This window comes from Botrytis byssoidea (assembly GCF_014898295.1).
Source record: "Botrytis byssoidea strain MUCL 94 chromosome Unknown BBYS_022, whole genome shotgun sequence".
Classification (NCBI taxonomy): Eukaryota; Fungi; Ascomycota; class Leotiomycetes; order Helotiales; family Sclerotiniaceae; genus Botrytis; species Botrytis byssoidea.
In genome coordinates this window covers 375,501-392,894 of record NW_024065863.1, presented here as the reverse complement: position 1 = coordinate 392,894, position 17,394 = coordinate 375,501, and the positions used below count along the sequence as shown (strand labels likewise).

Sequence of the window (17,394 nt, the reverse complement as noted above, 5' to 3'; positions counted from 1 at the left end):
TACCACCCACCACCGGCGAGTATTCCATGTTCCTGTTGGCGGGGAACGAAAAATACTGGACAATGAAAGGCCAAAGAGATATATATCACAAAACTTTTATAAGACTAATATTCCTAGGTTGAAGAATCTTTTTTTTTTCTTCTTCTAGTCTTCTCTTCAATTACTTTCTGAGAAATTCACAGCTTTGAAAAGTTCATGTAATCGCTATTAAAGACATCTTTGTCCTTTGTTTTTTTCTGAAGCTACCTACCTATAGCTAGCATCTATTGACTGACTGACTGACTGACGGCTTCCAAGTTTATTTAACCTTGAAAACCATTCACTCCCAAGTTCAAGCTTGCCAACGAACGAAAACACCACTCACACCTTTTGGAAATTTATCCAACTCATACTACCTATTTAGCCTTACCGGAAACACCCGTTTATCGCTTGTGAAGCTCCCCATCATCTACTTCTTTGACAGCTTCCTCTAAAGATCTAGAGAGGATCCCAAGTAGATTTATCTCAACTTAAAATCCGACCTATTTGATCTAGCCCAGTTCTAGTTCTACTTGTGCCATCAGCCTCACATTGCATCACGGCCATAGAACGAAAATAACTACAACATGCCTTCCATAGCTGACGAGGAGCCCAAAGCTTCCAGCAGATTACTTCTGGTATCCAACAGATTACCCATCACAATCAAACGAACTGAGGATGGTCAATATGAATTCACTGGTTCTTCGGGTGGATTGGTAACAGGTTTGAGTGGATTGGCAAAGACGACCACATTCCAGTGGTATGGATGGCCAGGTTTGGAAGTGCCAGATGCTGAAGCAAAGCCTCTGGTTAAGAGATTGAAGGACGAACATGGTGCTCATCCAGTTTTTGTCGATGATGAATTGGCCGATAAACACTACAATGGATTCTCTAGTATGTATTTTCCGCCAACTCTGCCCAGTTACATCTGTCGTTAGATCTGCAAGTACTAACAGCAATCATAGATTCTATCCTTTGGCCTCTATTTCATTACCACCCAGGAGAGATTACATTCGACGAGTCACAATGGATGGCATACAAGGAGGTCAACAGATTATTCGCGAAAACGATTGCTAAGGATGTACAAGATGGTGATTTGATTTGGGTCCACGATTATCATCTTATGCTTCTTCCAGAAATGTTGCGCGATGAAATCGGCACGAGCAAGAAGAATGTCAAGATTGGGTTCTTCCTTCATACACCTTTCCCTTCCAGTGAGATCTACAGAATCTTACCTGTCAGAGAATCTTTGTTGTTGAGTGTCCTTCATTGCGATTTGATCGGTTTTCATACATATGATTATGCCAGACATTTCCTTAGCAGTTGCTCTAGAATTTTGTAAGTGTGAATCCTGCTCTTCATAAACTCCAACTAACAGTGCGCAGGGAAACACAAACAACACCTAATGGTGTCGAATTCCGTGGTAAATATGTCACAGTAGCTGCGTTCCCCATCGGTATCGACCCCGAAAAGTTCATCGAAACTCTTAAAAAGCCAAAAGTCGAAGAGCGTATTGCTCAGCTGGAGCGCAAATTCGAAGGTGTTAAACTCATCGTCGGAGTTGACAGGTTGGATTACATCAAAGGTGTCCCACAAAAGCTACACGCTCTTGAAGTCTTCCTCACAGAACATCCCGAATGGATCGGCAAGGTAGTCCTTGTCCAAGTCGCTGTCCCTTCTCGTCAAGATGTTGAAGAATATCAAAACCTCCGCGCCGTCGTCAACGAACTCGTCGGTCGTATCAACGGTCGCTTTGGTACCGTTGAATTCATGCCTATTCACTTCCTCCATCAATCTGTCAATTTCGATGAACTTACCGCTCTCTATGCCGTTTCAGATGCCTGTCTCGTATCCAGTACTCGTGATGGCATGAATCTGGTCTCTTACGAATACATCGCCACACAACGTAAACGTCATGGTGTAATGATCCTCTCTGAATTCACAGGTGCCGCTCAATCTCTCAATGGCGCTCTCATTGTTAATCCATGGAACACGGAAGAACTTGCAGATGCTATCCATGATGCCGTCACAATGTCTCCAGAACAAAGAGAAATCAATTTCAAGAAGTTGGAGAAATACGTATTCAAATATACGAGTTCATGGTGGGGAGAAAGTTTCGTAAGCGAGTTGCAGAGGATTAGTGAACACGCGGCGAAGAAATCAAGCAGTAAGGGGACAGTAGATAAGATGCCGGACTTAGTAGAGGGGGTTCAACAATTCAATCTTGGGGAACAGAGAGAGGAAGGGAGATTGGAACCGGGTGAATTCGATGATTAGATTTAGGGCTCGGGATAGAATGGAAAGGGAGTACTACAAGAGAGGAGAGAAGAGAAGAGAGGAGAAGAGAGGAGAAGAGAAGAAAATCTTTTGATGGGACCGGATATACTTCCCTTAATAGCATTGATGGATGGATGGATGGGCAGGTGGCGTTAATATACTTGTTCGTTTGCTTATGATTGATGACTTGATTCATATTTCAAATTGAGTTGAATGGGAACATACATGGATGGATGGGTGAATGGGTGTGCTGGGAATATAAGAAAATGGGAAATAAACAAATACATATACATACATATGTGCATACCTAGGTAGAAGAATGGAACAAAAAATGATGAAATGAAAACAGATCATATCATATCATATCATAATCACCGTTAGAATATCTATCTCAAAATCTACATCTCAAAATCATACACGAAGAGCAAAATAAAAGAATCGAAATATACAAACAATAAAAGAATTTTCATTTTTCTAATTTTTAATTTTAAAAATTGAAATGAATCATTTGATGGAAAAAGATATTCGATCCGTGTCTCGACCAAATCAACCCTCCTTGTATCTCTCACGGACGCAATCAGAAGGAAGGTAGATAGGTAGGTAGGTAGGTAGACAGAAGGAAAGAAAGAAAGTCTCTACGTATAAAATCAAGACTTTCACTCCATTCATGTATACATATCATTTGATTCCTCATACATTCATTCTCACTCCTTCACCATCATTTTTTCTCGCACCATTCTCTTTTCATTCATCCATTCATCCATCCATGCATCCCACCGCCCCGTCCTGAATCCCTTTTCTCCAACTCATCACCACCCCCACCACCCCGCAAACTCACAACCTAAGAACTGACCTTCTCCCTCATCATCCCCATCCACTGCTGAAAGCTCATTCCCTGATCCGCCCTATCCTCGACTAACAGCGTCTGCGCCCACAATTTCAACGACGGTTCGCCATCTTCTCGCACCACATACAAATGCGGCACGACAATACTGCCGACACCTCTACTCCTATAATCTCTTGCTTTCTGGAACACATTTCTAACTCTCTCACTAAAATCGTTATCCAATTCCGGTAGTGTCGCTTTCCCAACCTTAAGTTTCGAGCGATCCGAAATATCAAATACATCAGCTAACAACTGAGGAACGGCGTCGCGGCCGACCCAAAGGAATTGTGTTTGGCCGTCATCAATAAGATAGAGACCGAATGGGACGAGACGCTCCGATGAAAGGTTCATTGGTGGAGGAAGAACTATTTGATTTGTTTCCGGATCGGGAATACCAGCGTTATCGGGCATATCGTGTAATGAGTACAGACGTGGATAGATGTATTGCATCAAGAGTGGAAGAGGAAGTGTGGATAATTGGCAAAGAGCTGCAGATCTCAAATCCGAAGGAATTTGGGCCGATTTTCGAAGTCCAACATTCTTGATGAGACCAAGGAAAAGAACTGGTAATCCACGAAGGTTGGCAGGGAATTGAAGCCCACCACCACCCATATTTCCACCTGCAAGTTCTTTCTTGAAGGTTTGGAGAAGCTCAATCAATTTCGACTGGAGAGCTTCACGTGCAGGCTCAAGACCACCACTCAATGCACGCTCAACAGCCTTGTGACTGAAGTAAGTAGTGATTGCGCATTGATCAGCAGATGCATAAACATCTTGAAGGTTAGTTGTTGTAGGCAATGACAAAGTCATAACTCTAATACGACGTTCTCCGTTACTTGTAGTGTGCAAGACGGCCGTTTGCATGCAAACAAAGTTCTTGGTGAGAGACTCATCGATAGCAACTTCGACAACATAGCTTTGATCGCGAGGGAAGGCTGGGAAGGCGCATAGATCCGAACTTCGGTTGAAGAAATTACCATAGAAAGTGCTCATTCGGAGACCAGTAGTAGCACGAACACGTAACACTGCCTCGAGACCAATTTCAGCAGATAGGTAATCACTAAACTCGGTAGCGAATTTGATGGCGTCTTCGCTTCTTCCAGCATTCCATCCAGGGTAAAAATAGGTTTGTCCACCAGTATATCTTGGAAGGTTGCTAAGAGAAGCAACATCCTGATATTGTGATGAGAACAAAAACATATCGATGGAAACTTGATTCTTTGAACATTCGACCGCAAAACTCTTGTAGAAACTATTGGCTGTTTGTAATAGACCACTCTCCTTTGATGTACCCAGTAGCTTTTTATCCTCGCGCATCTCTAATTTGCCAAATCCAACATTGGGTAATGAAGCAGTGATTACAACAATCTTTCCACCAAGAGGAGAGATAAGTTTGTGACCAGCTCGGAGAGCTGAGCCCATACATGATCCATTGTTTGTATTGGTCTGGAACATTTGAGGAAGAGTCATGAGGAATTTCTCTACATTCAATCTGCATTCAGACAAGGGCACCAATAGCTCTTGAGGAACTGGAAGGAAAGGCTCCTCCAGATCACTAACGACAAGCATATTTGTCTCGCCATTCTCTTCCGTATCTTTTGGAACTTGGAAGTAATGTAAACTCGAGTCTACAGCCATAAATCCAACTCGCGTTCTTCGATCCGCATTTGGTATCCTGTTAAGACTGTCGAGAATAGTCCTGGCACTAGTAGCCAACAAGCCACAAGATACAGAAGCAAAACTGACATCGAACAAGAAGAGATAGACAAGTGGTTGTGGAGGTCTAACCATATACTCCTGTGGTGCGACGAATTCCACAACTGCGTGGTTAAGCTCCGGTCGTTGCCATCGGTCAACACTTTGTTGTGCAGCTGCATCCCAGTCAAAAGCTTGTGGGACATCGTTTGTGAGGTTACACATATTACACCTCCATCTGTGGCCATGGTCAAGGAATGAAACATATGGGTTGATGTATGAACGACATCTTCTACAGCGTGAAATGACTTGATCTTGAACAACTGGTACTGGATCGTCGACATCGTGCAACGAAGTGTATGGCTGTATAACTAATGCGAAAGGAAGTTTCGATTTCTTGAGGAGAGAATTGGTTGTAGGAACCGCATTCAAAGTGGATCTAACATATTTTGGTGGACAATTCGCATTTGGGGAAGGGGTAACACTTGACTATTTAAGCATTAGCATAGAATTCCATACAATTGATATTCACACTTACATTTGCAGGCAAAATGATCGGAGGAGGAGGTAAGTCCAACTCTGCGACATTGAAAGGTTGGTTGGTGAGATCTGTAGGATAAAGCTGATTCAACGCAACCTGAGCTGGAGCACCACCAGGACGAGCTTGAGCCGCAATAGGTTGTTGCGGTCCACCCATTCCCATCTGCCCCATTCCTTGAGTAATTCCCGCTACACCAGGAGTAACCGGTGTGCCTGGACCAGGATATCCAGCATCGGGAGGTTGATAACCCCCCACACCGCCGCCATATTGCGGTTGAGAGAAACCGCCCTGGGGAGCGCCGGCCATGCCAGCTTGTGGAGCTCCATATGCAGCAGCGGGATCTGGTTGAGCTTGATATCCACCATATGCAGCAGGTGCTTGTGCGGGTTGAAATTGAGCACCGCCATGTGTTTGTCCTCCTAAGGCTGAATTCGCACCTTGACCAAAATCATAAGCTTGTGTCGCATAACCCCTCTTCTTCTTCTTTCCGGCATCTGCTCCTGGTGGACCGGCTTGTTGTGTGGGAGAAGTCACTGGCTGTTCATAGCCTGGTTGCGCGGGACTTTGCTGTGCGTATGGGTCTTGAGGGGGATAAGCTTGGCCTGGATATCCATCTTGTGGTGCCGCCATATTTGCTATTGTTTTAATTCTCTGGAGCAGCGTTTCCGAGATTTAAAATGTGATGTAGTGGCGCAAGAAAATTGGTAGTCGCCCTTGGAAAGCTTGATGTTGTCCTGTTCGAGGGGTAGGTCGAGTATGGAAAGTGTCAAGTCAATACCCAAGCTTAGAATTCTTGGATAGATCTACGATAGTTGATAGTCTCAAGGAACACGTTGCTAAGAAAGAGCTTCCTAGGTAGATGAGATCCGAACAGATTGTCAAAAAAGTCCAGGGGTATTTCTAGACAATAAGAGAAGATTTGAAAATTACAATCGATTCATTCATGACATTGAATTGAACTTTGTATAGGATATGTATGATATGAAATCGGTTGAGATTCCTAATTTTTGGACTTGGACTGGTCACTCACTCTCTGAAAAGAATCCTGGCCTTTCGGCTTTCATCATTCACGGCCACCCTCCACCAAAACAGCCCTCACCCAAATGAATTTGTCCCACAGCATCACGTGTTAGAGTAGTGGGGAGGAGGTACCTAGCCTTACAGTGTCGAGAATGATTATCCGGGCTGTATATTGGGGTCCTATCCTACACTATGACCCCCTAAATTTGGAATCACTACCTAGTAATAAGCATCTATCTCCCTATCTAATTGATGACTGCACAATCCCTAAATCCCTAAAATCCCTCTGCGTATTCCGTATTCCGTATTCCATATTCCATATTACCAGGATAAACTTCCTAAATATCCTAAATTGATAATAACAATAGCAATATAACTTACAGCCCTTCAATCTGAAACTTATCATCTACCAGTACCTAGGTACATATACTACACATACTTCTCCAACATCCTATTTTGTGGTTCGAATCTATATTCTCCATTTGAAAGACACAAACAAAGATCGATACATTTTATACCCATAATAATTCCATTTATTCTATTTCAAACAACAAAACAATGGCTTGGGGATCTTCATCAAAGTCCCCTCCACCACCCCGCTCTGCTTTAAGGTATGTCCTGCTGTTACCAGATATTTCTTTGTCTCTGTACGAACTTGGGAACTTCGTCGCATACACCAGTAAATTTTGTCAACCCTATTTACTCTTCTCCATTCTCTACCGTCCATAAACAAATCATATCAAATCATGTAGAACGACAAACACCTCAAAACAATAGCTAACCATGCTCCCAACCAACAGCAAGTTGCTCCCTCTCCTCATCTTCCTCGTCATCGTCGGCGCATTCGCATTCGTCGGCTACCAAGTCTACCTCGTCACGCAACAAGTCTCGAAATCTGCCTCGGACAAAATGGCGTCCAAGAATGTTTCGTTTACCAAAGACGGCGTCAAAGTTGGAGTGAAAGAGTTGAAAAATGAAAATTATGTGGATAAAACCCAAGGCTTCTTGGTCAAGGCTTGGAATCTAAGTACATGGCCTGCGTATCAATCAAGATTGGGTTGGAATGGTCCCAAAGATAATGGAAATGGTGGGAAAGTAGAATCTAGGAAACCGTAAGTTTGCTCTTTCTCTTTGCATGCGCCCAAGAGAATGAGGGAAGAGCGGGTGGAATAATTATGGAATCTATGCTTCCAGGTCTCCTCTTGCTGTTCCCGTCCTCTTTGCAAGCAACATACTCTCAGAAAGTAACTAATTTCCCATTTCCCCCTTCAGGTATTCTCGCTCCTCGTCCAACAGATAAATCAAACCCTCTCTGGCGCAAATCTCGCTAATTCCTCAAATCTATTTCTTCACATTTTGTATTACTGTACTCTTTTTCAATTTACTCATTGCCAGATTCTCTCTGAATCAAGCCAGACGGTATCCTCTAAAGTGAGGACAATGCAGCCAATAGTCTTTTCGCTGCGGAAAGCATGAAGTCTTGGGCAAAGATCGATGAATGGGACATTCAACGATACTTTTATATTACAGATCTACCATACTCGCTCATCATCCAACCCCGATCGCCGGGCTGGATTGAAAAAGGAGAGGTCATCTGAAGCCCCAGACCACCATTACTTGTAATTGCGCAAGCATTGGATTTATGGAACAGATGGGCGTTGATCAGATATTTCCATTCTCATTTTCATAGAGCTTCTCAATACCTATCTGGCATTTCATTTCTTCCAGCCCTCTTCATCGGTTCATGAATACTGGTTTTACGACGACACATATATGAGCAACTCCTAAGTTACGTTATCTCAGATCTCTAACTTCATGGAGCCTCTTCATAGAAGAGTCATGATACTAGATATATAGCAAAGCTATACAAATCCCATACTCATTCTGACATCAAAATCTCACACCCTCCTCGTCTCCTCGTGTAAACTTTGAGAAGTGAATATGAATAGAGCTTCTTCAACGCAATATCATCCGTAAAGAGTACCCAAATTCCCCAAGAAAACCCAAACTACAAATCGGCAGTCAAAAGCCTACCTAGATATCGAATCAACAATCTTCTTCTCAAACCAGAATGAATGAATGAATGAATGGATTCAGAGAATTTGAAAGGATCACCTCTATTCTAACACATCATACACAAAATTATAATACATCCTTCATGATATCACATCATTACAGTCTTCCTTGTGCTAGTCTAACATACAGATCTATCTAACTACCCATCCTGATATCAATATCTATATCAATATCTATATCTATATCTATATCTATATCTATATCTATATCTATATCTATACATATACATATACATATATCCACATCCAATTATCCAATCTACCATTCATTCTAATCTGAGCACTATTAAGACACCCACACCCACACCTATACCTATACCTATACTTACCCATCTACCTTTCCTCCCTCTCTCCCAGCCTTCCCCACCTCATCAGCAAACTCCATCTATATTCTAATTCCGATTCCACATTGTGAAATCTCCATCCTTACTGAGCGTAGAATACCGTAGAATACGGTAAAGGATCATATCTCCTATACTATATTATATTATACCTCTCACATTCCAACATCTCCAACATCTCCTCACTCTACAAATCACACCACAAAATAGAATGGAATGAAGTACCTTGCCTTTAATTTACTTTTCTCTTTTCGCAATACTCTGTCTATTCATCCCTCTCGAGTCTTGAGTATATAAATATATGTACATATTTCACACATGTAAATATATATCAAACACCTCCCCTTCCCCTTCTCTACCCTACGCTGACCCATAAACTCCTTGAATGAATACCTTAGCACCAAAATTCATACAGCCCCGAGTTTTTGCTTACTAGCTGACCCACTGACTGACTGTCGTGTATATATAGAGTTAGAGACAGAAATGTACAGGATGTACAAAAGTAAAAAAAACTGTATACGCCTTCCCGGAGGACTTTTCCTCTCCTCTCCTTGCCTTTTCTTTCCGTGCCCAAAATCAAAATCAAAATCAAACTCAAATCAAATCAAATCAAATCAAATCCATACGCTTCATGCACCCCTTCCCTTCATTCCATTCCAATCCGAACCCCTTCCATTCCCATTTCCATTCCCACCCTAGCACCATCACAAAACACAGTACACAGTACCCAGCACTCAAAGAAACCCACCCCTATCCAAAACTTCGCTCGCTCTATCCAAACCCCACATCAAACCGTCGTCTCCCACCACCCCAACCCCTCCAACCACGCGTATTTCTTTCCCTGTTCATTACTAATTTTCCAACCCATCTCTCCCGCTCTCTGCATCCCATTTCCATTTCCTACCCCATTCCCACTCATACCCAACCCATATTTACTCTGTTGATATTGGAACATGACATTGCTATTCAACCCATTTCCATTCATAGCTCCGACCCCGTTGAATCCCCCTCCTCCTCCCCCTATATCCCCACTACTAGTCTCCAACACACTCCTTCCCAAATGTTGTTGTCGTTGCTGCTGTTCCTCCCTCACCTTCTCCATCGCAGCTTGTCGTTCCCTTTCCCACATTTCCCTCTTCATAGCTTCGCGTTGTTGAAAATTGAGTGCCGAAATGGAAGGGGGGAGCGTGGGCATAATTGCTGGTTTACCTGAAGGTCTAACGGAATTCGTCGCGTTCGGTGATGCGTAGCCCATGTTATCGCGACGGACGATCATAGATGGAAGACGGAGTTGGAGCTTTGGTGTGTTAGCATTAATTTTGTATGCTTGTGAGATGGCAGGTGAGAGGGCAAAGGGACAGAGGTAACTTACAGTGCTAACGACCTTTGCCTGATTTAAGCCCATGACTTCTGAAATGAATTTAAGCCGTCCTTTAATCCACAGCCTCTGTGAATCCGTCGTGAAATCACTACAACTAACTGATAACAGCGGCCAGATTGCATAAACCCCTCCCAACGCCTTAACACCCGTAGCATCGTTGCCACTCATAGGATCTCCCGGTTTCAATCTTCCCCCGGCATCTAGATGCCACCCAAACATAAATGGAATAGAAGCGATGATATCACAAATCATTTCCTGGCCCATCCTCGACATTTGCGCGTATTCCGGCGTGGTTCGGTAGTCGACGGGATAGCATGTCCAAGCTGCACAACGAATAACTATCGCAGCGATGAATATCCTTGATACACGGGAGAAATTCCATGCTGAGCAGGTGAATACATCAGGGTAAAGGTCAACTCGTCCAGGACACACATCGGCTTTTGTTATGTCACCACCGGGGATATTATCCACCCATGCTACTGTCTGTTTTGTTTGCGTTTCTTCCCATCTCTGATACTCTTGTTCGAGTTCTAGAGCACGATGCATAATCTCAGTGACTAGTTCGGTAGTTTCCGGTGACCGGGGATGTGACATTAGTATTCTATTCAGATCGCCACGCAATTCGGCTACTTGTAGGTTTAATTTGTTGACAAAGGCAGCTCCTTCATCTTTCTGAGAATCAGCGCACCACCAGTCGGCGCCTAGCATGGGAGTCTTGGATGAAGATAGACAGTTGACAAGCTAAATGTATATTAGTATCGAATCCACTACAAAGAGGAGCAACTAGCATACCATTTGTCCTCGAACACTTTGGAATAAAGCAACACCAACTTTCGTCCTTAACTGTTTCTTTCCTCTCATCTTCACTATTTGTACAGCTCCATCAATATGTGATCCCCAAGCCGTGATACTCGCTTTCTCTTGAGTGATAGTTTCGAAGAATCCCAGTAATATAATCGAAGCTAGTGTCTGATCGGATTTTTGTTGTACTGGATTTTGTAGCGCCAAGTTAACAACCTTCAACGCCTTGGCGTAATTCTCAATAGCTAAATGCATCAAATTGCTTCCTCTTGCATTTGGTTTATTTGCTAAAGAAGCCATGGCCACAGCTTGGAAGGAAAGTGACAACGCCGAGTCAGAAGCTTCCATCTTGATTAATGGTAATACCCAGTCAAACGAGCCTCGCATTTGCCCGCTTTGTGGTATGATGACGAAATTTGTCATGAAATAACATGGTGCTTGTTGCTCGATAGGACTAGTGAAGGCCACTTGTAGCCCCAAGGCATCTGAAGATGAAGAGTCATTGCCATCGGATTCAATCTTGGCCAGATCCGTTCCGGTCGTTGAATACGTGATTTCGGCATCGTCGGAACTTGAGTTAGAGACAATTGAAAACTTGCGACTTGCATCACCTCTATCCACTGATCCGATCTGGGTGTTGTTATTGCTGCCCCTCTTATTCTTTAATGATCGTCGTGCTCGTCTTTCTGTAGCTTTTGTCTCATTACGGAAGACAAGATCGAAGTCATCCTTATATCCTGGACATTGTCGTCGTGATTTTTGACACTGGTTGCAAGTGGGTTTGGTTTCATCACACTATGAGGATGATATTAGCAAACCAAAAGTTCTCCTTGACAGACAACGTGAAGACCACACCTTTATCCTTCGAGTTCTGCACATCTGGCAGCCACGTGAAGGCTTGCCACAGTATACCATCTTGATATACCTTGACTTTTTTTCTTTATTCTTTGGCAAGATGAACCCTTGCTATAACAATAGGTTTAACTGAATACTTTGTTTCCTTCCAGCTCACAATTGATCAACCAATTTCTCAATCAAAGTTTCGAAGACAGGAAATTTGGGGAAATGAACAAGATGATGTGAATATACAGTAAACAATATATTGGACGAGACTCTAAAACCCATGCGATATTGACAAATGGCTGTGCTTTAGATCTGAAACTCATACATGAAGTTACAACTCGGTAACAGCTCCGATGAGACAAGCTAGAACAAGCTTTATTCCTCCGATTACACCTCGGTCACAAGTTTGAGCAGTCGATGAAGAATAAAAGTGCGTGCTAGGGATAAGCATGTAAAACAGAAGGCGTAATCAAATTGACTTGACAGTGGAATAGAGATACCGGTAGCAGTGGAGAAAAAGAGTTGACATATATGATTTAGATGAAAAAAGAAACAAGATGGATTGACATCTGTCAGTCTAGGATGTTTAGATGTTTAATAAGTTCAAGGTTTTGAAGTCGTTGGAAGAGGGCCACTGGAGGTATTGCTTTTGTGATTTGTAAATTGTAGAGTATCCCCGTCACCTACCTAGACGGTTACTAGTTAGTGGGTTTTAGTAAAGGTACCAAGTAGCAAGTAGCAAGTAGCAAGTAGCAAGTAGTATTCCAAACAAAACCATCTAGATTTACCGGTAGATTGTTTCGAAGATCGAAAGATGATGATCAAGTAAAACTGGGGGAGAGGGAAAAAAGCATTGAAAGACAAGCAGGCGAGCAGACACCACCACTTTTTTCTTCCTTACCAGTTGAATCAATCGTGCAGCTGGTCGCCGATGTCAAGGGATATTTGATGCAAACTCTATCCTGTGGTCAAGGGTCCCCCCCCTGAACGATAGACCTCGGAGCGATCCATTCCACCCCTAACCCCTCTTTTGGGGAGACTTCTTTTTATGTTTTGAATAGCAGGGGACTTACTTGATGGAAGGTGGACGTCCACACATTTTATACAGTAGAGCTGCAGAGTATTGGAGTAGAGGAGGATGGTTCGTTAGGTGGAGTACTGGTAAAACCCTCAGCTGTATATAAAATGACAATGAAAATGAAAATGAAAATCAAAATCAAAATGAAAAATGGATATATAAAAAAGGCAATAGATCTAAAAGATTGACCTGGTAGAAACGCATCTACCAATGATCAGTAATCATTCATTCAATCATCTTTGAATGAAATCGGAGAAATTACCTACCGGTCCAAGCCGGTAAGTACACATCATCGATAGCAACTTTCCCCCAACGGTCTTGCCGTTCCCGGAGAATAAGGAAATTGTAGGAAGATTTTATATTATTATACATACAGTGCATACGAAGTACGAAAGCAATATTTGGTATATCGGCAGATAAGATATCTGGCCTAGATTCCTCATAATTCTACCATGTGGGAAGCACAAACGGTTGAAAATGTATGTGATTAAGTAAAGGGGCAGTGGAGCAAGCGGGGGTAGTTTGGTCAAAACGGTAAAACGACCTGCTATCAGTGCTATGATTACTTGGGCGTATTATGAAGCACAGTTCCAGTCAACTATCTTATCGTGCGACGGTTAACAGTCAAAGACAGTCTCACCGTTAAATCATTTGGAGCTATCTCACCTATCTAACCGTGCAGATGGATGTGAAAGTTCAAATGCTAGATATGTGTATGTGTATGTATGGCTCTATTTGCATGTGAGGTTATATCGGTAAATACATATATTTGTATGTATATATGTATATACCTAGGTATGTATATATATATATATGTGCATTCATGATCCGGGGAGTCTCCAACTAATAAATGATCCTCTTACTCGAGTACATAGTAGTATATAAAAGATCGACCATCAAAAACTGTGATTATTTGTTGTGTTCGCGGTGGTGCTTTCTTGGATTAGATGCATGGAAATGAAATGCATAGCATGTGCAGGTATGTAATGTGCAACTAATATCCTGGACCTTCTTCATAGGTATCTCTGCAAATGAAGTGGATCAGGTTATACTGCCGCGAGAGATCTACAGAATCCCCTTTGGCAGCTTTTCTTGGGAGATCTCGGAAAAGGGTCCGGCAATGTCGTAAGAAGTCGTGGAAATATATTGAACTTTAAATCATACGATCTGAAGATTTATGGATATGGATATGGATATGGATATGGATATGGATATGGATATGGATATGGATATGGATATGGATATGGATATGGATATGGATATGGATATGGATATGGGTACGAGTGAGTGTGAACATACCTACAGAGTATGTGTATGACAATATGAAAGTATGTGCGTATCTAGATATGTCTATCAATTGCTACAGAGAGTAAGTACGAACCGCACCAACTGTATATAAAAGTATTTCGCAGTCAGACAATTCCGCAGCTTGACATCTCGACTCCCAAGTCTCGAGACATCGCATGATAAGTGGAATAACGGTCCCGTAACAACGGCATCTACCGCAAGTCATTCCAAGTCATTCCAAGTCATCGGCATTGAATCCAAATCCACTATAACTATAATAGTGAGGCTACATTCATTTCCGCTCTTCGCCAGATCAAGCAAATGTATACCGGCAGTACACTCTCTACATGGGAGAAAAAAGAGGCCAACATTAATCATCCCAATAAATTCTATAATAAATCAATCGATAATAAAAATATGAAAGTATAAAAGGTATTAATATTAAACGGATCCTTGAATAATCTTAAATCATAAAACTATTTTAACATTTAAATTCTCTGAATTGGAATGGAACAATTGAGTTATTGAAGGCCTTTGCCAGTAGTCAATTCCGGCCCGTTGTTCTCCTACGGAAAGACACTCTACAATACATTCACAATACACGTTGGCACCACAGTGACCACACCATCTTCAAGGTTTAAACCTAATCTATCTTGGCATGGCAATGGCAATGGCAATGGCATGCCACCCTCAATCTCAGATTTCCATTTAGATTTCCCGTTATGCAAGATCCCGAGCCGCTCTACCTTACCATTCATACACTCACTTACTCATTCACTCATTCATTGATCCAGCCCGGAACCTCTTTCCATCTCCCCTTCATTCCCGATTTCCCAAGATCAACCCCAAGTCTCTTTACTAACAAGGTTATTTCGATCGATGCATGCTAGCAAAAATACACCCGTTCACCAATCCCATTCTTCACAACCACAATCTCCTCGAGTCCTTCTCCATCTCTTTGCCTCGTCGAAAAAGCATATAACATCCAGTATCCAGATCCACACGCATCTGTCAAATGAAATCAAATAATGCTTCCTAGGTATCTTGAGGTCTACGTACATCCTCCCAGACCCATCCACCTACCCCACCAGAACGCGACTCAAGCGCAACATCCCCCCCTCAAGGATAAAATATACAGAACGACTGGGGTTTCAAACTAACGCCTAATATGTCCCAATTCAATTGTGCAAACAAGATCTCACTGCATCATTTTTGGCGAAGGTAGACGAACCCTGAGATTTCATCTCTCCGGGCCTCCGGAATCGTCTTGGAAGGATGAGGCGTGAGGTAGTAGCCTCAAAGCGATCGATGGTGATGCCGATGATGGAATCAAAGATGGATGGACGATGGCTCGCCCCACTGCTAAGCCATTGGTTTGGAATTTGCTTTGTTTGATATATAAGACATTTTGTGCTAACGGTTGATTCAACTAGACGATGTATGCTATTAGTAGAGCATATTTCTTATTCTTTTGACGGCGAGAGAAGTCTCTAGAACCTCTGCACGACAATGCATGTCTTCAGGTCAGGGGAATATCATCAGCTTCTGGAATGAAAACGCTAATTTCAGCTCCTCCTCATCCTTTCTATGCACAAAGGTATACGCACTCGATCTACTCAATCACTCTTAAAACGGTAACCTAATCAAAGGGCATGCATACCCATAACCTTTTCGGGATTGCTTTGCATGCACGCACCATATGCTTGAAGGATTGACGACCTGAATAGATGGGCTAGGGATTATGTCCGATTTAGATCGTTCACCAGATCTGTCAATTGAGCATACACACATTCTCCCCCAGCAGCTCTCATCTGTTCTCCACCGGTGAACTCACCTCCTCGTTTTCCCCTACCTCGATCTAATCCGTTTCGTCTCATCTCGTCTCACCCCATCTCGACGCCCTCTCCATCACTGTCCCCCCCCTCCATCCCGTTCCCTCTGAAGAAGAACAAGGTATAAAAAGACCCCAGTACCCGGATACTTACCACACCATACATAAACAATACATACATTATTGACGCATCCAAGATGTCATCATCCACGCACCAACCCAAAATCATCCGCATCATGACATTCCCGTTTCTTGACCCCCAATCAAACTTCTTTTCTACACCACTTACATGCGCCGCACCCATTCATTCCATTCTATTCCTGTGCATTTACATACAGCTAATGCTACGTCCTCTACTGTACCACACTGCATATGCGAGATCCAAACTACCATTCCTACAGGTAACGAACCATCCATCTACCTCCCTACCGTCAATCCCCATCTCCATCCCCATCCCCATCCCCATCCCCATCTCCAAACCAATCACCCAACCATCCATCCATCTATCCCTTCGCAAACAGTTCCCAATCCATCCATCCCCTCTCCCTCTCTCCATCGAACTCCCCCCAACCTCCTCCTCTAACCTCCAATCACAATCACAACTACCAAGAAATTCCCCCCTCACCCTTCTCTCACCCCTGTCTTAAATCCGAACACTTACATCTACCGTCGTAACTGTACTACTACTACTACCATACATCATCTAACCCATCTCCATTGTCTATCTCCATATGATGCAATACGACGAGATGATACACATCTCCGACCACGGCGTTTAGAAGAAAAAACAATTTGCTTTTTTCCATCTTCTCCCACCCTCACCCTAATCCTTTAGCTTTGTCTCCCATCTTCCATGTCTAGCTGAAATGCACATATCCCTCATACATAAAATCCATACTCCACAATCTCGCCAGCCATCCAACTAACGTAACATTCCCCTGTTGTGTTGATGATAGGACCCGACTCCTTCGGGTAGGTCTAACTAACTATCTGACATGTATGCATAGGTAGGTACTTCATTCATTAGAGGTCCAGAATTCAGAATTCAGAATTCAAGATGTAAATTCTATGACGCGAATAAACAAACAATACCGCCACAAATTCAATACGCTGTATGTAGAATCTTAGATAAATGTATGGATGGATAGATGGATAAATAGATAGATAGATGTACGAATACCAATATGCTATTTGTGATCTACGAGTACCTAGATAGATGGATACTCAGTATGGACTCTGAGGTATATCTATCTGTCTGTCTATCTATCCACGCAAAGTATTATGCAGATAGATAGACAGATTGATACCATAGCTGTAGCT

General features: G+C 42.7%; 4 protein-coding genes across 4 annotated transcripts; 2 read left to right on the top strand and 2 right to left on the bottom strand.

The window, feature by feature from the left end:
- Positions 1–605: 605 nt before the first annotated feature.
- On the top strand, positions 606–2,295 carry EAE97_009501 (uncharacterized protein; the record flags this gene model as incomplete). Its single annotated transcript, XM_038880016.1, has 3 exons — positions 606–912; positions 984–1,356; positions 1,404–2,295. 3 exons carry the CDS (start codon positions 606–608, stop codon positions 2,293–2,295), a joined length of 1,572 nt encoding a protein of 523 aa, XP_038729127.1.
- Positions 2,296–2,719: 424 nt separating this feature from the next.
- EAE97_009500 (uncharacterized protein) lies at positions 2,720–6,437 on the bottom strand. The gene is made up of 2 exons (XM_038880015.1): positions 5,415–6,437; positions 2,720–5,365 (listed from the first exon to the last, which is right to left on the bottom strand). The coding sequence occupies exons 1-2, from the start codon at positions 6,045–6,047 to the stop codon at positions 3,137–3,139; spliced, it is 2,862 nt and encodes a 953-aa protein (XP_038729126.1). The 5' UTR covers positions 6,048–6,437; the 3' UTR covers positions 2,720–3,136.
- A 326-nt stretch (positions 6,438–6,763) lies between these two features.
- EAE97_009499 (uncharacterized protein) lies at positions 6,764–8,428 on the top strand. Its single transcript, XM_038880014.1, has 3 exons — positions 6,764–7,048; positions 7,238–7,549; positions 7,710–8,428. Exons 1-3 carry the CDS (start codon positions 6,996–6,998, stop codon positions 7,735–7,737), a joined length of 393 nt encoding a protein of 130 aa, XP_038729125.1. The 5' UTR covers positions 6,764–6,995; the 3' UTR covers positions 7,738–8,428.
- A 1,212-nt stretch (positions 8,429–9,640) lies between these two features.
- EAE97_009498 (uncharacterized protein) lies at positions 9,641–12,697 on the bottom strand (the record flags this gene model as incomplete). The annotated part of the gene is made up of 4 exons (XM_038880013.1): positions 11,891–12,697; positions 11,027–11,830; positions 10,226–10,975; positions 9,641–10,150 (listed from the first exon to the last, which is right to left on the bottom strand). Exons 1-4 carry the CDS (start codon positions 11,948–11,950, stop codon positions 9,641–9,643), a joined length of 2,124 nt encoding a protein of 707 aa, XP_038729124.1. The 5' UTR covers positions 11,951–12,697.
- Positions 12,698–17,394: the final 4,697 nt, after the last annotated feature.

Bases quoted from the DNA above. Each gene is read 5' to 3' on its own strand.
- EAE97_009500 (XM_038880015.1), bottom strand. From the start codon at position 6,047: ATGGCGGCACCACAAGATGGATATCCAGGCCAAGCTTATCCCCCTCAA. The intron at 5,366-5,414 runs GTAAGTGTGAAT...ATGCTTAAATAG, and splicing joins CGATCATTTTGCCTGCAAAT to TCAAGTGTTACCCCTTCCCC.
- EAE97_009499 (XM_038880014.1), top strand. From the start codon at position 6,996: ATGGCTTGGGGATCTTCATCAAAGTCCCCTCCACCACCCCGCTCTGCT. The intron at 7,049-7,237 runs GTATGTCCTGCT...CCCAACCAACAG, and splicing joins CCACCCCGCTCTGCTTTAAG to CAAGTTGCTCCCTCTCCTCA. The intron at 7,550-7,709 runs GTAAGTTTGCTC...TTCCCCCTTCAG, and splicing joins AAAGTAGAATCTAGGAAACC to GTATTCTCGCTCCTCGTCCA.